Source organism: Heterodontus francisci, chromosome 9 (assembly GCF_036365525.1).
Source record: "Heterodontus francisci isolate sHetFra1 chromosome 9, sHetFra1.hap1, whole genome shotgun sequence".
Taxonomy (NCBI): Eukaryota; Metazoa; Chordata; class Chondrichthyes; order Heterodontiformes; family Heterodontidae; genus Heterodontus; species Heterodontus francisci.
Genome location: NC_090379.1, coordinates 43,675,453 through 43,699,171, shown reverse-complemented (window position 1 = coordinate 43,699,171; position 23,719 = coordinate 43,675,453). Strand labels below are relative to the sequence as shown.

General features: G+C 42.0%; 1 protein-coding gene across 3 annotated transcripts in view; it reads left to right on the top strand.

Annotated features, from left to right (window-relative positions):
• Positions 1-23,719, top strand: part of LOC137373704 (ribosome quality control complex subunit NEMF-like) — a 92,339-nt gene that overhangs the window by 42,970 nt on the left and 25,650 nt on the right. For all 3 annotated transcript variants that reach the window (XM_068038911.1, XM_068038910.1, XM_068038912.1), the window contains exons 14-21: positions 2,852-3,037; positions 4,089-4,152; positions 5,713-5,801; positions 9,479-9,582; positions 17,993-18,055; positions 18,146-18,258; positions 21,660-21,717; positions 23,454-23,512. In XM_068038911.1, the coding sequence (XP_067895012.1) occupies positions 2,852-3,037; positions 4,089-4,152; positions 5,713-5,801; positions 9,479-9,582; positions 17,993-18,055; positions 18,146-18,258; positions 21,660-21,717; positions 23,454-23,512 (736 nt within the window). The remainder of the gene's footprint in view (positions 1-2,851; positions 3,038-4,088; positions 4,153-5,712; positions 5,802-9,478; positions 9,583-17,992; positions 18,056-18,145; positions 18,259-21,659; positions 21,718-23,453; positions 23,513-23,719) is intronic.

Sequence of the window (23,719 nt, the reverse complement as noted above, 5' to 3'; positions counted from 1 at the left end):
TATGGTTTGGTTGGAATTGTTATTGTTATTGTTCCCTATAAATAACTTGTTGAATAAACTAATAGGTTTTGGAATTGTGTATTTTGTTGCAAAGGTTGTGTAAAAAAGCTGTGTAGATTGTAGAACATGTTTGTATATATGAAGTATACTCTTGGAACTTCTGACATTCAGTCTAAACCCCTTATGAGGAATCAAATTGATCTTTCTCCTGAACTAGATTTCTACCGCATACATCTTAGTTTGTAGATGCTTTAAATTTAGCTGACCGTTGAATCATTTTACACACCGCAAACCAATTATAACAAGGAAAGAGTACACTACTGAATTAAGTGACTAACTTCTAATTACCAGAGCTTTAAAGATACAGATACATCAGCTGATACTTTGTAAATATCTTGCGATATTCATCATAAGGTTAAGCATTGGAGAGTACATAAACCTCTTAAGTGTTTAATATAACCTGTTGTGTTATGTACCTAAGACAAGAAAAGGCTATTGGGTCTATTTCCATAGTCATCTTGTCTGCCTGAATAAGGTTACCTCTCAGATGCCTCTGTTCCAGGCTAGAAGGCCCATGTTTCTCCAGTATTTCCTAATAACTCAGACCCATGACATTAGGGGTCAGCCTGATAGCTCTTTCCTGCACTGCCTTCGCCACATGTACTTCTCTATTGTGACCTGGCGACCAGAATTAAATGGAGTATTTGATGTGTGGACAGATCACATGCAGCACTGTGCACTTTTAATTTTATCATCATTCACAGGATGTGGGCATCGTTGGCAAGGCCCGCATTTATTGCCCATCTCTAACAACCCTTGAGAAGTGATGGTGAGCCACCTTCTTAAACCTCTGAAGTCTATGTAGTGAAGGTACTCCCACTGTGCAGTTAGGTTGTGAGTTCCAGGATTTTGACCCAGTGGCGATGAAGGAACGGTGATATATTTCCATGCCAATATAGTGTGTGACTTGGAGCTGGTGGTGTTCCCATGCACCGGCTCCCCTTTTCTTTTAGGTGGTAGAGGTTACAGGTTTGGGAGGTGCTGTTGAAGAAGCCTCAGCAAATCTTGTAAATAGTACACATTATGGTCACGGTATGACTGTGGTGGATGAGTGCCAGTCAACTAGGGTGGATAGTATCGAGCTTCTTGAATGTTGCTGAAGCTGCACTCATCCAGGCAAGTGGAGAGTATTCCATCACACTCCTGAGTTGTGTCCTGTAGATGGTGTACCAGGCATTGGAGAATCAGGAGGTGAGTTACTCAGTGCAGAATGCCCAGCCTCTGACCTGCTCTTGTAGCCACTATATTTCTGAGGCTGGTCCAGTTAAATTTCTGGTCAATGGTGACTCCTAGGATGTTGATGGTGGGGGACTCAATGATGGTCGTGATGTTGAATGTCGGGAGGTGAGTAGACTTTGTCTTGTTGGAGATTGTCATTGCTTGTCACTTGTGTGCCGTGAATGTTACTAGCTACTTACCAGCCCAGCTTTAATCCTGAATTCCTCTGACTTCTATTGTTTTGGCTATGTATAGTTCAACATTCTGTTGGCTTTGTTGATTGGACGTGTTTAGCATTGAGCTGCTAATATTCTTTTCAACTATCTCAGCACCATTCATGGACTATGTGTGTTGCTCCTTTTCCCTTCCTTTATACAATACTTTACACTTGCCTGCCTTAATTTTGTTCTGCCCAAATCTTATGAAACCAGGTTATTTTTGTAGTAGGATAATAATGTTTATTTTGTTAATATTGTTGCATTAATAATGGATACATACTGAAACTGTTATGCTCATCTTTATTGACAGCTTTCATGTTCTGAAATTACGGCAATGGAAAATGAAAGCAAGAGTGTTATTGTTTTAGAATTTGGAAGAAAATTATATCAAAGAATTAATGACATTTGCTGTCTTGTTACTAGCCTAATCATTATTCCTGCCAAGGCAGTTTGTTAGAGAGTTATGCCCTTTTAAATAGCCAGTTACTTACAGATGAAAGTCATAAGGGGAAATTTAACTCCCGTACACTAAGAGGCCGAGTCCATTTTAACAACTCTGCTTCATTCAAATAGAACTGGTGAGCTGACGTCCCCCCGTCAAACTGGTATCCAGAGACAGGTTCGGACTGGCACAATATTGAATAGCCCAGAGGCCACCCAGCCAGCAGTAGGGCAAGTCATCACCAAATTCTTGGGAACAAAGAATGGGGGCGCTAGTGGCAGCAGCGATCTGAATTATTTTTGTGGGGCTTGGAGTACTCATCAGATATTTGCTTTGGGGCCAACAGCCTCTACTGAATAAAGCATCAACAACAAATTCTGTGACCAGTAGTTCATGATAAGACCCCAACGTTTGATAAATTCATGAGGCTGTTGCCTGAACTGGGGAGGTGCCTTGGCTCCCCACCTTTAAGATAAACCAAAGCATACCTTGTGGCTTAGTTTCTGCACCACCCTGTTCCTGCTGAGTCAAGGGCATTCTGCATTTATGCAACAGTTGATTGGGACTATGCTCAGCAAACAGGGAGATCTGCTTGTCTTACAACTGCCATGTCATTCAATTTTTAAAGATTTTGATAGGAAGTCAATTGAAAATGTCCTTATTAGAGAGTTGAGCTTTGATGGATTGAATGGCCTTTTCTCACCCTTGACTCTTGAATTCTTGTTAATAAAATGTTTTCAAATAGAAAATGAAATGTCAGAGACTGTATCTTGTTATTGTTCCTACCTTTTGCTATTTTTGTCTTCTGCCTCGTATTTTAAAGGACAGGAAAGTGGGACGGTTTGGGATGTGGATTATTTTGTGCTCTGTCTCTATCCACTAGTATATAATTGTAATTCTGTACACTGTTTAGAAACCCATATACAACTGATGATGAAGATCAACAAGATGTTGACCTGGATGAAGATGTTCAAAATGAGCAAACAAAAGGCAAGAAGAAAAAGAACAAAAATAAAAATCAGAAGAAAATGGTACAGAAATACAAGCCAATATTAGTAGATGTGGATCTTGGTCTGTCTGCCTATGCTAATGCAAAAAAGTAGGTGTTCATCTAGAAAACTTAAAATACCTGTGATACTTTGATGCTTTCTCTTTAATTGGATAGATAAACACTGTTGCTTTAACTTTAAATTTTAAATTTGAGTTTGTATTCTATTCACATTTCAAATATTTAAGATTTAAGTTATAATTTCACACATTTTCTAATTGAATATTTTATCAATTATTATTGAAATATTTGACGTAGAATATTTTACCAATAATGAGATTTCTGTATGTGAAAGAATGTAACTTAATGGTGAGATAGTCTCTTGAATTTCAGTTTGAAGAAATTGATAAAACTTTGAATCATGTCTTTGAGGAAATTGTAGAACACTGCACCATGGACTGCTAACTATCGAGCGTTTTGACGTGTAATGCTTGATTTTACACATTCTGAAGTGTTCCCATGTACAATAAATAAGAGCTCCCAATTTTATGTAAGCTTCTCTTCTGCCTCAAAGTTCAAAACTATCGGCAGAGATGAACTGTAACTTATGACTCTGCCACTGATGCTCAAGTTAATTACTAGAAAGTGCATAATAAGGGGTTGGGTGCCCTGCTGATTATTATTCTTGGTCTTTTTGAGGGAAGGATCTAGTCTCTGCTCATTACCGTCTCAGTATCCTAGCTAATACTATTGCTTCGCCAGCCTGATTCCAAGGCTGGAATTTTACACCCTATGGGAATGGGCTGGAGGCGGGTTTAGGGGGCGTAAAATCAAGGGGGAGGTTGGGGGTGGGGGGGCACATTCCCATCGCCTATCCACCGCTCTGCTCTTTTACCAGCGTAACATTGCATTGAATTACCATATGCTACTGATTTGTAGTTGAGTAAGCAGATTTTGCAATAGCTGTACATACGGTTAATGTAATTAAAATTGTAGAGCACAGTTATAAAAAGAAGTATCCTGTAATGAGAAAAGGAAAGTGGAAAGGTTGCATTAATTTGTTCTAATGCCTGTTGTTTTATATTTAATTGCAAGTGGTTAATGGGGGGTAATATGTTAACTAGGTTGTAAATGGTTTTTTTCAAATGATATTTTGATACAGATACTATGATCACAAAAGACATGCAGCGAAGAAGGAGAAGAAGACAGTTGAAGCTGCAGAAAAGGTAAGAAATAGTTCACATTGAAAGACAAATTATATCAGTAAAAAATGGCATGCAGGCCACACACATAACGGCCCATGGCCTGCCCTTGGAAATCGATGTAGGTCTGTGTAGTGCCGCTTCTAATTAATTTCTTCCCCATCAGTGCAACAGTGTCAAAAACTAGAAGCAGTGTTACACAAACAATTTTTTTTCACGATTTTTAGAACAATGACACTGCATGTCCCTCCCCTTTTTTTCTGGTACAGGTTTTACTGGGCCATAGAGCTCTTGAGGTTCAGGGGTTGACAATCTGTCCCCATGCTTCTACCAATGCTGCTTTTCTACTGGTCACATGGTGCGCGAGAGTGGCCTGGTGACAACTGCAGTTCTGATTTGTTTTTTCCTGTACCGCAGTGAGGTTTCTTCAAATGCTGCCCTGCCATTGGGGTAGAGAGAAAGATTTTGTTTTAATTCTGGTTTATTAGTAATTAATAGCAGAGAATTTAATTTTGACTTCAAGCGAGACTCACTTGTTCACCCCTTGGTTGTTCTATAAACATCTCTCTCCTTTTTTAAATATTAGGATAACGTTAGATAGCTTCTTGATCTAGGAACGGCTGCTATGTTTACAGAACTCTTTAAAGATGTATTACCCATGTCTGTATCTTTTAGTTCCCTTTAGGATTCTAGGATGTATCCCGTCTGATCCAGATGCTTTGTTGAAATTTAATTTTTTCAATTTCCTTATAGCCCATTGGCCAGAATTTTACGCCACCCCAGCGAGCCGGATGGTGGCGGGGGGTGGGTGGCATAAAATTGAGCGGGAGGCTCTGAGAGGCCTTCCCGACCCGCTGCCGCCTCCGCCCCACTTTATGTGGGCCAGGGGAGGCACAAGAAACGGGCCGCCCTTAGTGGCAACTTAAGGGCCTTCGCCCGCCTCCACGGGGATTTTACCCGTGGCAAACGGGCGTCCAGAAGACGTGAAAGGCCGCCCAGTGAAAGCTGGCGGCTTCTCAGCGCCCCGGGGATGGGCACTGACAAACGGGCACTGGGTGCCCGATTGAGGGCCACCCCGCTTCCCCAACTGCCCCCAGGACCCGAGATGCCCCCTTTCCCCCCACACGACTACCCTTGCCTCACCGAGATGCGACTGATCACACCAGTGAGGCAAACCAAACTTACCTATCGACCTGGCTCCATGTCCTCAGTTGGGCTGCAGTCCCAGTAGTAGCCACCGCTCCCAGTGGCACTGCTGGGACTAAGAGCTGCCGGCCGAATGATTGGCCAGCAGCTCATTGAAGTGGGACTACCTCCCTCAAGTGGGTGGAAGTCCTGCCTCGGAACAGTTAAAGCCTAGGGACCCGTAAAATGCGAGTCGGATCCCCGGGCCAGGCAGAAATGGGTTCGCCACTGACTTTTACGTCATTGGCCAGCTCCTGTCCGCCCGACGTAAAATTCAGCCCATTATATCTATTGGCACTACAGATTTCGGCTCCAAAATGACTAGATTAAATCAGTTAACTTTTTTTAAAACTTCTAACTTGAATCTTTTAATTTATTCTTAATTTATGTTTCTTTTAGGCATTTAAATCAGCAGAAAAGAAGACAAAAAGGACACTAAAAGAAGTTCAAACAGTCATTACAATTCAGAAGGCAAGAAAAGTGTATTGGTAGGTGGTGTAGTATGTCTGGTTTACATTTAGAATGTGTTCTTGCTGAATTGGACTAATGTGCCTCCACATATTACTTCAGTCTTTGATAATTCACTTATTAAATGAGCCTAGAGTAAGAATAGGGGATTCTGAGTAAGACAGACTGGGAATATCAACAAGGTGACTGATAAATTGGCTCAGAATGATGAATTTAAGTAAATTAGGCATGAAAACTAACTCCCTCTCAAGATTAAAACTAGTGATTAAGCAAAAGGTCATATGGAACACACTGCCTGAAGAGATGGTAGAGGCAGGAACCCTCACAACAGTTAAGAAGTATTTAGATGAGCACTTGAAACACCATAGCATACAAGGCTATAAGCCAAGTGCTGGAAAATGGTATTAGAATAGTTAAGTGCTTGATGGCTGGCGTGGATCCGATGGGCTGAAGGGCCTGTTTCTGTGCTGTATTACTCTATGGGAACAATGTAAATTGCTTTATTTTCAGTTTTATGCTGTGCACAAAATAATGTTGTCAAGATGTGGGTTGACATCTATATTTTCCCACACAGTCAGTTCCTGATCTTAACAGTACTATTACTAGGAGGGTCAGGTACCTCTTCGCAGGGAGGGGAGAATGAAGAAGTCAACAAAAGAGACCAAGTCAATACAACCAGGCAAACATGAGGAATGATTGTAATGATAAATTGAATAGATTCCTATTTCACGCACTCAGTATCAGCATCAAGCACTTAGCAAGGATAGCTTCAGAATAAATTTCCCTTTGCTCAGCCCGATATCAAATGATGACCACCAGCCCCCCCACACACCCTGGCATTAATGCGACATTTCATGCATCAGTGTTGCAATGATGGGTCTGCTGCATGTATCTACTGAGGTTTAGTGGTGTAAGTCACTGCCTTATGCATTCTGATTGCTCATTTTTATATAAGGAAGTTGACTCCCACTTATCTGTAACTGCTAGTGCGGTAGTGGGACCCAGGAGTGTAACAATGAATCTCCTTTGTGATCTGGATTGGATCTCCGCAACTTAAGCACCTGTTGTCCTTGAATTGCTGTAAAGGTGGAAAGAAGTTAACACTAGATGAATTATTGTTTGCTTTGGCTGGTACAAATCACTAAGTATAATGTAATTCAGTTGGTGCATAAACCCACTTGATGGATATCTACTGAATGACTAGTCATTGCTAACAAATTGCTTGTGAACTCTTCAAAGTAATAAATCATCCTTTTTTTAAATTCGTTCATAAGATGTGAGCATCGCTGGCAATGCCAGCATTTATTGCCCATCCCTAATTGTCCTTGAGAAGTTGGTGGTGAGCTGCCTTCTTGAACCGCTGCAGTCCATGTGGTGTAGGTACACCCACAGTGCTGTTAGGAAGGGAGTTCCAGGATTTTGACCCAGCGACAATGAAGGAACGGCGATGTTGTTCCAATTCAGGATGGTGTGTGACTTGGAGGGGAACTTGCAGGTGGTGGTGTTCCCATGCATTTGCTGTCCTTGTCCTTCTAGTTGGTAGAGCTCGTGGGTTTGGAAGGTGCTGTCTAAGGAGCCTTGGTGCGTTGCTGCAGTGCATCTTGTAGATGGTACACACAGCTGCCATTGTGCGTCGGTGGTGGTGGGAGTGAATGTTTGTAGATGGGGTGCCAGTCAAGCAGGCTGCTTTGTCCTGGATGGTGTTGAGCTTCTTGAGTGTTGTTGGAGCTGCACCCATCCAGGCAAGTGGAGAGTATTCCATCACACTCCTGACTTGTGCCTTGTAGATAGTGGACAGGATTTGGGGAGTCAGGAGGTGAGTTACTCGCTGCAGGATTCCTAGCCTCTGACCTGCTCTTGTAGCCATGGTATTTATATGGCTATTCCAGTTCAGTTTCTGGTCAATGGTAGCCCCAAGGGTGTTGATAGTGGGGGATTCAGCGATGGTAATGCCATTGAATGTCAAGGGGAGATGGTTAGATTCTCTCTTGTTGGAGATGGTCATTGCTTGGCACTTGTGTGACGCAAATGTTACTTGCCATTTATTAGCCCAAGCCTGAATGTTGTCCATGTCTTGCTGCATGTGAACACAAACTGTTTCAATATCTGCGAAGTTGCAAATGGTACTGAACACTGCAATCATCAGCGAACATCTTTGTTTCTGACCTTATGGAGGGAAGGTCTTGATGAAGCATCTGCAGATGGTTGTGCCTAGGACACCATCATGAGGAACCCCTGCAGAAATATCCTGGGACTGAGATGATGGGCCTTCAACAATCTCAATCATCTTCCTTTGTGCTACGTATGACTCCAACCAATGGATTTCCCCTGATTTCCATTGACTTCAATTTTTCTAGGGCTCCTTGATACCACACTTGGTTAAATGCTGCCTTGATGTCGAGGGCAGTCACTCTCACTTCACCTCATTCAGCTCTTTTGTCCATGTTTGGCTGTAATGAGATCTGGAGTCTAGTGAAACCATCAGTGAGCAGGTTATTGCCGCTTAATAGATCTGTCAACGTCACCTTCCATCACTTGGGTGATTTAGAGTAGACTGATGGAGCAGTAATTGGCTGGATTGGATTTGTCCTGCATTTTATGGACAGGACATACCTGGACAATTTTCCACATTGTCGGGTAGATGTCAGTGTGGTAGATGTCAATGTTGTAGATGTACTGAAACAGCTCGGCTCGAAGCTCAGCTAGTTCTGGAGCAGAAATCTCCAGGATGTTGACTAATCCTATAGCCTTTGCTGTATCCAGTGCATTCACCTGTTTCTTGATATCACATGGGATGAATTGTCTGAAGACTGGCAGCTGTGATGCTGGGGACCTCAGGAGGAGGCCAAGATGGATCAAACCTCTTGGCACTTCTGGCTGAAGATGGTTGCAGATGCTTCAGCCTTGTCTTTTGTACTGTTGTGGGATCACTTTGCTCTGTCTTTGGATGCTGTAGTCCTGCGTTGTAGCTTCACCAGTTTGAGATCTAATTTTTATGTATGCCTTGTACTGCTCCTGGCGTACTTTCCTGCAGTTCTTATTGAACCAGGGTTGACCCCCTGGCTTGATGGTAATGGTAGGATGAGCGATATGCTGGGCCCTGAGGTTAGAGACTGGTTGAATACAATTCTGCTACTGATGGCCAGTGGATGCCCAGTTTTGAGCTGCTAGAGCTGTTCTGAATCTTGCTGAAAACAAAATCAATTTGAAAGACTTCAAACACATGACTTGCATTGGCCTGGATCGAGCGATCTTTGTGGGCAGCTTTCTTCAGGAGCAGCGGTGAGCCCACAAAATCCAGGCCAATGTGTTATTGGATTGGATATTGGTGAAATAACACAGAAAGATGCAAGTCATGTGTTTGAAGTCTTTAAAATTGATTTTGTTTTCGGTTTTTTTTAACAAGAATTATGATCTATTCTAAATCTTATATGCAGTACCCAATTTACAAAGCACTCGAGCTATCAAGTTCTTTCAATTTCTAAAAATATTCTAATGTATGTATGTAGGAAGGTATATTTTACTCCTATGACTGAAACATTATCTTTATAAATTTGTAGTGAATCATCTTAACTCTGGGTTATGTAGGATTTGATATTGGCTTTTCAATTCATCTGTTATAATGGTTAGCTCAAACTTGAGAAATGATTTTAATATATCTTAGCTCGTTATTATTAGCTTACGTTTTCTTTTGCAGGTTTGAGAAATTCTTGTGGTTTATCAGCAGTGAAAACTACCTCGTAATAGCAGGGCGAGATCAGCAGCAAAATGAGTTAATTGTCAAACGTTATCTTAAATCAGGTTTGTATTTACTGCTTGTGTTTTTTTTCCATAGGCTATTGTTTTTTGCATTTGTAGAATTGTCACTGTTTTATTAATACACAATTCAGCGTGATTGGTGCCTGATACAAAGTCACAGGGGAATTGGGATGAGCTGTTTAAACTGTGCCAAGCATCTTCTAGAAAAGAGGATTAAGCGCATAAGACTCTGGGTTGCACATCAAAGCTCATTCGTCCAGTAAATTAATTCTCCCACCAAGGCATCTAATTTTGAATAGTGTTCCTGCCTCTGTTACATAGCTCAGTGGATTATCAGGCATTGAATAACAAATTCTTGGCATAACTGTTCTAAATTTATATTTCACCAATTTCCATTATAGTATTTGGTCCCGCTTGGCGGCAACAACTTTCATTTATACACTGTTATCAAATGAAATTTGATGCTGAGGCACAGAAGGAGATGTTAGAACAGGTAGTCACAGTAATTTAAAAAGTGCACAAGATTTCGAATAGATCATAACTGCAGTTAACAAAAACACTGAAACCAATTTCAATTTTAAAGACTTCAAGTATATGGGAGGGGATGAGGGTGGAAGACGTGACGCTGGCCAGGAGAGCATTGGAGTCATGACAGCGGTAGGTTTTAAGGAGCATTTTAAAGGAGAAGAGAGGCAGAGAGGTTTATGGAGAAATTCCAGAGCTTAGGACCTGGGCAGCTGAAGACATGGTGTCCAATGAAGGGGCAAAGGGAGTCAGAAATGAGCAAAATGTCAGAACTGAAGGAAAGCAAAGACCTGGAAGGGTTGTAGGTTGGACGAGGTTACAGCAATAGGGAGGGGCGAGACCATGGATGAACCATGGACTGCTGAACCTGCAGTCAATGTAGGTCAGCAAACACTGCAATGGGTGAATGGGACGTGGTGCGATTTAAGATACGGGCAGCAGAATTTCAAATGAGCTCAAGTACATGTAGTCAAGTGTAGAGATAATAAAGGATGAGGGTTTGAGCAGCAGATGAGTTAAGGCAGAGATGGGCAATATTCCGGAGGTGGAAATAGGCAGTCTTGGTAATGGAGTAGATATGGGTCAGAAGCTCATCTCAAGGTCAAATAGGATGCCAAGGTTGTGAATGGCGTGGCTCAGCCTCAGGCAGTGGCCAGGGAGAGGAATGGCAAACCAAAGTAGTAATATGTGTTTACCTTATGTATTTATACCATTTAATATTTTAGATACCGTTAACTTTATTGCTATTTATGAACCTGCTTTCTAGATTGTAAAGTCTTAAAAATTTCAATTGACCCAGCATTCATAACCTTTTCAGAGAAAGAGTTCCAGATTTCTGCTACACTTTGTGTGAAAAAGTACTTCTCGATTTCACTCTTACATGGCATAGCTCTAATTTTAAAATTATGCTCCCATGTTCTGGATTCCCTCACCAGAGGAATAGTTTCTTTGTATCAACCCTATTGAATCTTTTTATCATTTAAAGACTTAGATTAGAAATTATCTAATCTACCCTCGAAACTCAAGGGAATACAAATCAAGTTTATGCAAACTGTCTGCATAACTTAACCTTTTAAACCCTGGTATCATTTTTGTGAACCTGCACTGCATGCCTGCAAGGCCAGTGGGTCTGACCAAGGCTGTATACAGCTGAAGTATCACTTCATTTTATTATTTCAACCCCTTTGAGGTAGGATTTTCTGTCCACGCCACCTCATCTGAAAGCATTGAATCCTTGTTCAGATGTGATGACGTGTACAACAGGTGATTTCCAAAGGCTTGTACAAATCTGGGGTTCCAAGAAATTAAATTTGGACCTGTATTCAGATTTTCTGGGAAATAGAACAAAGAACAAAGAAAATTACAGCACAGGAACAGGCCCTTCGGCCCTCCAAGCCTACGCCGATCCAAATCCTCCATCTAAACCTGTCGCCTATTTTCTAAGGGTCTGTATCTCTTTACTTCCTGCCCATTCATGTATCTGTCTAGATACATCTTAAAAGACGCTATCGTGCCCGCGTCTACCACCTCCGCTGGTAATGCGTTCCATGCACCCACCACCCTCTGCGTAAAGAACTTTCCACGCATATCCCCCCTAAACTTTTCCCCTTTCACTTTGAACTCGTGTCCCCTTGTAATTGAATCCCCCACTCTGGGGAAAAAGCTTCTTGCTATCCACCCTGTCTATACCTCTCATGATTTTGTACACCTCAATCAGGTCCCCCCTCAACCTCCGTCTTTCTAATGAAAATAATCCTAATCTACTCAACCTCTCTTCATAGCTAGCGCCCTCCATACCAGGCAACATCCTGGTGCACCTCCTCTGCACCCTCTCCAAAGCATCCACATCCTTTTGGTAATGTGGCGACCAGAACTGCACGCAGTATTCCAAATGTGGCCGAACCAAAGTCCTATACAACTGTAACATGACCTGCCAACTCTTGTACTCAATACCCCGTCCGATGAAGGAAAGCATGCCGTATGCCTTCTTGACCACTCTTATTGACCTGCGTTGCCACCTTCAGGGAACAATGGACCTGAACACCCAAATCTCTCTGTACATCAATTTTCCCCAGGACTTTTCCATTTACTGTATAGTTCACTCTTGAATTGGATCTTCCAAAATGCATCACCTCACATTTGCCCTGATTGAACTCCATCTGCCATTTCTCTGCCCAACTCTCCAGTCTATCTATATTCTGCTGTATTCTCTGACAGTCCCCTTCACTATCTGCTACTCCACCAATCTTAGTGTCGTCTGCAAACTTGCTAATCAGATCACCTATACTTTCCTCCAAATCATTTATGTATATCACAAACAACAGTGGTCCCAGCACGGATCCCTGTGGAACACCACTGGTCACACGTCTCCATTTTGAGAAACTCCCTTCCACTGCTACTCTCTGTCTCCTGTTGCCCAGCCAGTTCTTTATCCATCCAGCTAGTACACCTTGAAAATCTGTGTAATCAGTGTTTTCTTTAGCACTTTCCAAGATGGCCATTTTCAGTCTATTCCGCTGACCTTGGCAATTGTTTTCTGAACTGTTGTTAACCTTTAACATTTTGTTTACTACTTTGTGAAACTTGACCCCCCCCCCCCCCCCCCCCCCACTCCCTCCAAGAGCCCTGCACCTTCTCTCTATCCCATCTCGGCTTTTGATTTTCCTTCTTGATTCTCTTCAGCTGAATTTTTACTCTCATGGCAGCTGGATTATGATCTGTGTCCACAGCTGCACCTGGGTAGCTACTGCATTCTTTATGCTGATTTGATATCTCTGCTTGACAAGGATGCTATCAATTTGGTACCTCTTCAGATTCCCAGGTGACTTCCAAGTATACTGTTTCCTCTGATTACGCTTAAACCAGTTATTGATGATGCACAACTTCCATCTTCTACAGAACTCAACCAGCATCTCTCCTCTGTTGTTTCTGACACCCAGTCCATGGCTTCCAACTTTGTTTCCATCTCTGCCTTCACTGACTGCAGCAGTCCGGTGTCCCATGATTACCAGGAATCTGTTTCCTTTTTCCTTTTCTATCAGTTGTTCCAGTTTCTATACTTTGTCCCCACTTCTTGATCCGGGTGCTCTGATGTGGGCATGAACATTGCTATAATAACAACATCCACTGAATAGCAGTCTATCATTGGAAAAGAGTTAGAAAGCCATGGGTCTTAAAAGAAATGCTGAAATGAGAGAAGAAAGTGGAAGAACAAAAACACTAATAAAGGTAAGCAAATGTAAGGAAAACGAAACAATGAGCTGAGAAGACCAAGCAAGAGAGAGTTGGTGGGGAGAGCAATGCAGAGAATTGGAAGAATTATTAAAAAAAAGGAAGAGTAGACACTCTCTGAGAAAATAAAGGAATTGACTAGAGGAAAGAGCGGTAAGAAATGGCAAAGAGGAATTTATAGTAGAGATGGTACGCTGCTTTTAAAACCTGGGGAAGTAAAGAATAGATGGAAAAAGTACATCAAAGACCTGAATGACAAAGATGGAAAGCCAACAGAACTAGAACCAGAGAAAGAAGAAGACATTTCCCAGGATGATTTAGGACCTAATCTTCTGGAATATGAAATAATTAGAGCTATAAAAGAACTCAAGCCAGTGTAAGCAGAAGGATGTGATGGATTCACTGCAGAAATGATAAAAGGGCTTGGAAAGAAGGCAACAAGAGAATTGATTAACTTGTGTAGAGAGAAGTACACTAAAGGAGAATGGCCAAAAGATTTTTTGAGGAGCACAATGGTCCCATTGGAGAAGAAGGCAAATATCACAAAATGTGAAGAACACCGCTCCATAACCTTAATTCTTTGATTACACATGCTTCCAAGAAAATGTTAAAGATCCTAGCAAGTATATTGGAAGCTATTGCAAGCCATTACATCATCTGTGATCAATTCGGTTTTAGGAAGAGTTGTGGAAATAGAGAGGCTATAGTGGTGATGAGAATATTAAGCGAAAGAAGCGGAGAAGTCTATACCCACTTTATGGATTATGAGAAAGCTTTTGACCTGGTGAACTGGCAAAAGCTGTTGAAAGTGCTGGAGGCGATCAGAGCTGCCTGGAAAGATGAAAGAACAATTGTAGCTCTGTACACGAGATAGACTGCTACAATCAGGACAGTATTTGGTGAAACTGAGCCTGGTGAGACAATGCTGTTTACTATCATCATTGCTCTTTAACATCAATGGGGAAGCCATGATAAAAGAAGCACTAGGTGAAATCCTCTCTTTTCACAGGAGAGGTGCCAGAGAACTGGAGGACAGTAAATGTACCATTTTTCAGGAAGGCAAGGCTAAGGGAGTAAACCCTAACAGAAAATCCGGAGCGGAACCCCGTAGGCGGTCATGTGTCACCTTTGGCATGTTTCCGGCAGTTCCTGCAGCCATACTGGTGCCAAACGTCGTGCTCTGCACTCCTTTGGACCCCACCAGAAAGGCCAAGAGGGGGGTTTTGACGCTTGGGCAACTCTCAACCTCCATACATTCGCCCAGGCATGCGCCATGGAGAGGTCACTTCATAGTTGCCTCGCAGCGACTGACACCACTGACCACCTCCAGGTGCTTACCCATTGTCTCTCGAGACAAGGAGGCCAAAGAAGAAGAAGGTGAAGTACAGAAAGGTGTCAAAGTAGGAGGCCAATTGGTGAAGGTAGTGAGATTTGCAGGCGATCAGGCCCTGGTGGCTAGCACAGCAGAAGATCTACAGATACTAATGGATAGAATGAATGAAGTGATGAAAGCTTATAGAATGAAAATTAATGTATAAAAGACAAAAGTTACAAGGACTGGAAGAAATAATGGTGGGAAAATAGAGGTCAAGATAAATGGCCAACAGCTGAAACAGGTATCACAATTATAAGCACCTAGGAAAAGAATTATCAAGAATGTGATTTTGAGTATTTTCTTGTATGGGGCTGAAACCTGGACCTTGAGAAAAGCGGACATCCAAAGACTAGAAAGTTGGTAAATGTAGTTCTGAAGAAGGATGGAGCGGGTCACTTGGAGGGAACATAAGAGCAAGGAAGCAGTTCCCAAGATAGTGGAGGAGGCTAGATTGTTGGTGAGTATCTTCAAGAAAAGGCAACAGGGTTGGATTGGCCATATTCTAAGGCAGGGGTCTCCAACCTTTCCTTTAGTGAGAGCTACTTCTAATAAACAAAAAATATCACGAGCTACTTAAACATATATTGAAAAATATCGATAGATAAATGCCAACTAAATATGTAGCTATTATAATTACATTATATTATATTTAATATGAAGGAAAACTGATCTTAACTTTATTTCAGTGTGATACTTGACACTACATGCTGTCCATCAGTCCTGTGAAATTTGACTTATAACTGGAGAGGGCAACCCTGATGGAGTTGTTCAGATGCTCGTCGGTCAATCGGGTTCGAAATTTCGATTTAATAAAGTTCATGTTAGAAAAGACAGACTCACAAAGATATGTGGAATCAAACAATGAAGCCACTTTCATTGCTGCTGTGTGGATATTGCTGTACCTCTCTATATCCACAAGATTCCAGAAATCAGTTGCAGGGTACCTTGTCATTTTGAAGATTAATAATCTCCATTTCCAAATCGGCACAATCCAGATTAAACCGCAAGCTCACTTGTTGAGAAAAGTCACTTACATCCACTTCCAAAAAGGGGTTTGCAGTAAACATCACGCACGGCTCCAGTTGCTTAAAGTCACAAAATCTGTTGTTGAATTCTTGACCGAGCCTGGTCAAGAGATCACTCTTCTTGCTGGTGTCCAGAAGTTCAGCAGCAGCTTCATTTTCTACCAGCTTTTGGAGCACAGATGGAAAGTGCTGCATTTTCTTTTTCTGCAATTGTTGCGACCAAAAGTCTAGTTTCAATTTGAAAGCTTTCACTGTACTTATGTTGGCAATTGTTTTTGTTTTCCCTGTAATTCACAGTTCAGGCTGTTTAATTTCTGTCATGTCTGTTAGAAATGCCAAGTCAAGCAGCCATGCACTGTCTGATATTTGGGTGGTACTTTTGTTCCTTGACTCCATAAAAGCTTTAAGTACTGACACAAGGGAAAGAAATCAACGCAGCACTTTCCCTCTGCTAAACCACCGGATTTCAGCATGCAGCAAAAGATCGCCATTCTCTACGTTGCTTTCATTGATTTTTAGTAGAGGAGCATCTGTCGTTCACGGCATTTCTCCTGTAGCTGGTGAAGGGAGAACAGCATGTCAATGGTCGATCTCTCTGCTCGAATGCCACACTGTGCCTCAGGGTAGACATGCTCATCCAGCTACTGGAGCCTGTTTAAAGCGACTCGAGCGAAGACTTTCCCCACTGCTGAGCAGGGAGATTCCACGGTAGTTGTTGCAGTCACCGCGGTCACCCTTGTTCTTATAGAGGGTGATGATATTGGCATCGCGCATGTCTTGTGGTACTGCTCCCTTGTCCCAGCACAGGCAAAGCAGTTCGTAGAGTGCTGAAAGTATAGCAGGCTTGGCACTCTTGATTATTTCAGAGGTAATGCCGTCCTTCTCAGGTGCTTTTCCGCTGGCTAGAGAATCAATGGCATCACTGAGTTCCGATTTTGATGGCTGTATGTCCAGCTCATCCATGACTGGCAGAGACTGGGCTGCATTGAGGGCGGTCTCAGTGACAACATTCTCCCTGGAGTACAGTTCTAGGTAGTGCTCCACCCAGCGGTCCATTTGCTTGCATTGGTCAGTGATTGTGTCCCCGATTTAGATTTGAGGAGGGCAATCTTCTTGATGGTTGGCCCAAAAGCTCTCTTAATGCCATCATACATTCCTCTGATGTTTCCCCACTCTTAATGAAAATAATATATCTTCTGTCTTTTTATGGATGGGCCTGCCTCAGCATCCATGATTCGAGTCATCCTCACCGCTCCTTCGCCGGTTTCTCTTTTCCCTGCTCGCTACTCCCTTGCCGCTTGCTGTTTTCCCCGCTCGCTGCTCCCTCGCACTTGCTCTTTTCCCTGCCTTCCTGCTCCCTCGCTGCTTGCTGTTTTCCCTCCTCGCTGCTCCCTCGCGCATGTTCTTTTCCCCGCCTTCCTGCTCCCTCACGCTTGCTCTTTCCCCGCCTTACTGCTCCCTTGCGCCTGCTCGTTTCCCCGCCTTCCTGCTCCCTCGCGCTTGCTCTTTTCCTTCCTCGCTGCTCCCTCACCGCTAGCTCTTTCCCCGCCTCGCTGCTTTCTCGCTGTGCCACTTGGTCTCGCCACTTCGCCGCTCAATTCGCCTTTGGACTTGCCGCGTTGTCATGTCACCATGTTGTGACATCACCGCATTGTGAAGTCACCACGGATGCACATGCGCAGATTGGAAGATATAGGCGATCTGACTATGTTGAGAGCTACTCAAAAGACTGTCGCGAGCTACCGTTAGTTGGCAACCCCTGTTATAAAGGTATGAGAACTTGTTGAAGGAGGTGGATTGAAGGAAGGTTAGAGGAATGTAGACCAAGAGGGAGAAAGAGAATGATGATGTTAGACAACTTGAAATTGAAAATGGGAAGCTCCTACAAGCAACTGAAGAGAAGAGTGCACGACCTGGAGAAATGAACAGAGGACCTGCCCTTGGGCCGATCACTAAAACTGCACAATCCTGTATATATCAACTGATTATACGGATTTGCTCTTGCCCATTTTCTTCCAGGACCTGCTCATGGCCATTCTTGTTGTGATGCAAACTAGTAAGTGTTGACAAGTTATTCCAAACCAAAGTGCATTAAAACTAAGCCTGGTCCTTATTTAATTTTCACACATGCATACTCCATTGGCATTCACTGAATAGTAATTATCAGGAACTCTAACCAATTTTCACCCCTTCCTGAACCTCGGGACACTGAGGCTAGTTATTGTTATTTTTTGTATATTATTTTTTACAGTGGCTCTTTTTCAATGATAATTTTATTTTGATTTTTGTTTTGTAGGTGATATGTATGTACATGCTGACCTCCATGGTGCCACCAGCTGTGTCATCAAGAACCAAAAAGGTCAATTCATTTACTATTTAATGTTGCAAACTGATCTTTCTGCTACTTTAAAAAAAAATAAACAACCTTATTGAAATTCTTTATTTACAGGGGAGCCAATTCCTCCGCGCACATTGACAGAAGCTGGCACAATGGCAGTTTGTTACAGCGCTGCATGGGAAGCACGTGTAATTACTAGTGCTTGGTGGGTCTATCATAATCAGGTAATCAGCCGCTGTGGAATTTTTATTTTTGCAGTATTACGCTGCAGAGATCCCCAGATTAGTCATTGCTTATACAGTCTGTAGTTAAAAATAATAGTTAACCTTTTGAATATTAATAGAAAGAAAAAGACTTACATTTATGAAGCGTCTTTCACAACCTCAGGACATCACAATGCGCTTTACAGCCAATGAAGTACGTTTGAAGTGTAGTCACTTGTCATGTAGGTAACGCAGCAGCCAGTATGCACACAGCAAGCTCCCACAAACAACGACGAGATAATAATCTGTTTTTCAGTAACGTCATTGTTATAGTGATCTGCTGAAGGGTAGGTCCTCTGTTCATTTCTCCAGGTCGTGCGCTTTTCTCTTCAGTTGCTCTTAGGAGTCTCCCATTTTCAATTTCAAGTTGTCTAACATCATCATTCTCTTTCTCCCTCTTGGTCTACATCCCTCTAATCTTCCTTCAGTCACCTTCTTCAGCAAGTGTTCATGCCTTAGAATATGGCCATTCCAACCCTGTTGCCTTTTCTTGATGATATTAACTAACTATCTGTCCTCCTCCACCATCCTGAGAACTACTTCATTGCTTTTGTGTTCTCTCCAAGTGTCCTGCTCCATCCTTCTCCAGCACCACATTTCACAACTTTCTAGTCCTTTTTCAAGGTCAACATTTTAGCCTCGTACAACAGGATACTCCAAATCACAGTCTTGATAATTCTTTTCTTAAGATCTCTCTTCATTCCTATACTGAACAATTCTTAATGTTTGGAGAATGCATTCTTTGCCATTGCTATTCTAGCTCTGATTTCTTTATGGCAGTAAACATCATCTGACATGATATTTCCCAGGTGCTTAAATTGTGATACCTCTTTCAGCTGTTGACCATTTATCGCTACCTCTATTTTCCCACCATTGTTTCTTCCAGTCTTCATAACTTTCGTCCTTTTTACATTAATTTTTCATTCATTCTATCCATTAGTATTTGTAGATCTTCTGCTGTGCTAGCCGCTCGGGCCTGGTGGTCTGCAAATCTCGCTACCTTCACCAATTGGCCTTCCTACTTTGACACCTTTCTGTACTTCACCTTGTGCTACTTTTATCATGGCTTCCACGTTAATGTTAGAGCGATGGTGATAGTAGACAGCCTTTTCTCGCTGTGTGCCCGATTACACCAGGCTCAGTTTCACCAAATACTGTCCTGATTGTAGCAGTCTGTCCCATGTACAGGGCTACAATCATTCTTTCATCTCTCCAGTTAGCATTTTCAACAGCTTTTGCCAGTTCATCAGGTCAGATGCCTTTTCATAATCCACAAAGCAGGTGTACACTTATTACTGGTATTCTAAGCTTCTTTTGCTTAACGTTCTCATCACTGCAATAGCCTCTCTAAAACCTTCCTAAAACCGAATTGATCACAGCCGATGTAATGGCTTCCAATTTATTTGTTAGGATCTTTAACATTACCTTGGATGCATGTGTAATCGAAGTTATGGAGCGGTAATGTTGTTTGAGGAATAAATATTGACCAAAATATCAGGAATAACTCCCGTGCTCTTCTTCGAATAAGTGATCTTTTACATCCACCTGAGACAGGGCCTTGGTTTAATATCTCATCTGAAGGATGGCACTTCTGACAGGCAGCACGTGCTCAGTGCTTGAAGCCACAACCATCTGACTCAGGCAAGAGTGTGGCCACTGAGCCATGGCTGACACAGAACTCTAAGAATTGTGAGGCAGATTTTCATTTTCACTGTCTGGTTGGTAATCTGACAGAGCAGATTGCCTACCCATTGAAATTAATGGGATAAAAATTGGATAGGCAATTTTCTCTGTCGTATTAATTGCCTAGATGGTGAAGACAAAAATTTGCCAGTGTGTCAGTGAAGATAGTTTATGTAGTATTCATCAAAATAAGATTTATTTGGTAATGTGTTCTGTACAAAATAAAAATCTGAAAATTATTTTTACAATTCTATTTTCTAAATGCTGCAGTAGTCCTGACTGAGTTAGGAGTTGTACGTAGTGATGCCTCAGTAATTAGTAATCAAAAGTAGCAAATATGAAAGCATGTGAAAAAATAAAATTGTATCTTCATGCAGGTTATTCTGGTTATGTTTTGTGTTGCATATCTTTTAAAAATATATTTGTAAGTATTTTTCCCCCTTCCCTCTGCAGACTATACCACACTCTATTCCCAGCAGAGGACATCAACATGTGCTCTGTTGCGCTATGAATGTCTGTACACTAGAAGGTGCAGAAGAATTACTTTCCCTCTAATATTCCCTCCCTATGGGCAAGTGCCTAAACTCTGCTTGACACTTTCATACAACAGTGCAGCTATGATTGGTAACTCACCGTTTGGGTAACTGCAGGCATGAACTGGTTTCCTACCTCTCTATGGTGGGCACCCCCCCCGCCCACACCCCACCCCACCCAACCTCTCTTGCGTGACTTCCATTTCCTATTTTAAAACAGATTTGTATATGCACTTATTTAGATTTAATTTGGTTGGAGGCAGGAAAAGTGGATTATTTTGTCTGATCCCTGGCTCACACTAACATCACTGAGCCACTGAGACAAATAAGATTAGACCAGAATATCTCTTGTTTCAAGTTCTTACCCTCCTTGTGAGGTAATGTCAACTCTCTACCTGGTACCTACCTGGCTTGGCTAACATCAGGAACTCATTCTTGCTGCAGTTAATTTTTTTTAAAGGCAATATCATCATCCTAAAGTAACTTGAAGGCCAGTTTACCAGATGTGTAAGAAGAATTGCACAATGATGACTGTGTCATCATTTATTGATGACATTGTGTCATCAGTAATCCCTAATGTATAGGAATACTGGCCAAAAGTAATCTAATAATATTACACTGCATTGTAGTACTTTTGAGGTTAGCAGAAGTGATGACTTTTCCAGATGGTCAATATAATTGCTTTTAAACTGCTGATCTTTAAAGTCCTAGAAGCTGTGTGGCTGAGGGCCACCAATCTTGTCCCTCAAAAAATGAAAATGAACTTTATTTGATTGTACTTTTGTGTCCTTTGCAGTCTTTCATGCTAGAATATTTCAACCGCCACCCCCCCCCCCCCCCCCCCCGCCCCCCACTATTGTACTGTTGCTGTGGTGTCATTTCACCCCAGTCTTTTGTGATGCTTTAAAAAAGTTTTTCCTCCTTTCTATTAGCCAGGGCTTGACCTCTACATCTTCACTTGTTGATCTGGCTAAAGTCAGAAGCTCACTGTTTGACAGTCAGAGTGTGAAAGTTGAGCTTCTTGTTCCATGCACTGCACTAATTGATGATACCACACTGGGACATAGTTTTTATTTATATCTATTTTAAAACAAATAGATAAATGTAGAAAAGATGTTCTTAAATTTGTCATCTTTAAACTTTCAGGTATCAAAAACAGCACCTACAGGAGAATACCTGACCACAGGAAGTTTTATGATCAGAGGTAAGTAGAAAGTTACTGACATTCAACTTGATTGGTGGTTTGATAATTTGACATTTTTGATCATTTAATAGGATTTTCTCATTTTACTTTAATTGAGTTGATCCACCGCAGTTGAAGTCATATTTTGCAATACAAGTCATATTTTTGTATATAAATCTTAAGTTGTAAATAAAGAACGTTCTTTTTTTAAAAATTTATTCGTTCATGCGATGTGGCCATTTATTGCCCATCCCTAATTGCCCTTGTGAAGGTAGTGGTGAGCTGCCTTCTTGAACTGCTGCAGTCCTTGGGGTGTAAGTACACCAACAGTGCTGTTCGGAAGGGAGTTCCAGGATTTTGATCCAGCAACAGTGAGGTCAATACTGGGTTGTCTGTCCGGTTTCATTCCTTCGAAGCGGTTTAATACAACTGAGTGGCTTGTTAGCCCATTTTAGAGGGCATTTAAGAGTCAATCACATTGCTGTGGGTCTGGAGTCACGTGTAGGCCAGACCAGGGTAAGGACAGCAAGTTTCCTTCCCTAAAGGGCAGATGGGTTTTTACAACAAAGAACAAAGAAAGAAAATTACAGCACAGGAACAGGCCCTTCGGCCCTCCAAGCCTGTGCCGATCCAGATCCTCTATCTAAACATGTCGCCTATTTTCTAAGGGTCTGTATCTCTTTTCTTCCTGCCCATTCATGTATCTGTCTAGATACATCTTAAAAGACGCCATCGTGCCCGCATCTACCACCTCCGCTGGCAACGCGTTCCAGGCACCCACCACCCTCTGCGTAAAGAACTTTCCACGCATATCCCCCCTAAACTTTTCCCCTTTCACTTTGAACTCGTGTCCTCTAGTAATTGAATCCCCCACTCTGGGAAAAAGCCTCTTGCTATCCACCCTGTCTATACCTCTCATGATTTTGTACACCTCAATCAGGTCCCCCCTCAACCTCGGTCTTTCTAATGAAAATAATCCTAATCTACTCAACCTCTCTTCATAGCTAGCGCCCTCCATACCAGGCAACATCCTGGTGAACCTCCTCTGCACCCTCTCCAAAGCATCCACATCCTTTTGGTAATGTGGCGACCAGAACTGCACGCAGTATTCCAAATGTGGCCGAACCAAAGTCCTATACAACTGTAACATGACCTGCCAACTCTTGTACTCAATACCCCGTCCGATGAAGGAAAGCCTGCCGTATGCCTTCTTGACCACTCTATTTACCTGCGTTGCCACCTTCAGGGAATAGTGGACCTGAACACCCAAATCTCTCTGGACATCAATTTTCCCCAGGACTTTTCCATCGACGATGGTTTCATAGTCACCATTAGATTAACTTTTAAATTCCATATTTATTAATTGAATTCAAATTTCACCATCTGCCGTGCTTGGATTCGAACCCATGTCCCCACAATATTAGCCTAGGCCTCTGGATTACTAGTCCAGTGACAATACCACTATGCCACCACCTCCTCTTTTGATATAAAGCTGTTGATCCCTTTCCCGGATAGCCATGTGAAGACAGAAGCCCAGGTAGATTGTGTATTATTTTATTTGGCCAAAATAAATGTTTTCATACAATGTCAACAGGTTTTAAGATAAATTATTTTTAGTATAACAATTTGCATGTTTTTCTCTTAGATCTGATGTTCTGTTGAGTAATGTTTTGCAGGCGCTTGATTATTTTTATAGTATTTTCTCAAGCTCCAAATAATGTTGATACAAGGTTCATACCATTATTTCATATTTCCAGGTAAAAAGAACTACCTCCCACCTTCTTATCTTATGATGGGATTTGGCTTTTTGTTTAAGGTAATGTATTAATATTTTCTAGAAATTCGTGATGAAATAAAAGCTGAAAAATTGAGTTTAGTGGACCCCTTAACTATCTTTTGCAACTATGCTAAAGTAATATTACAAGTCATGTTGCGAGGATAGTATTTTTATATTGTCTCAGTTAATCTGGGAGTCAGTGGTCCTATGGGGTGCAACCTGTCGGAGACAGCAAGGAGTCTGCTC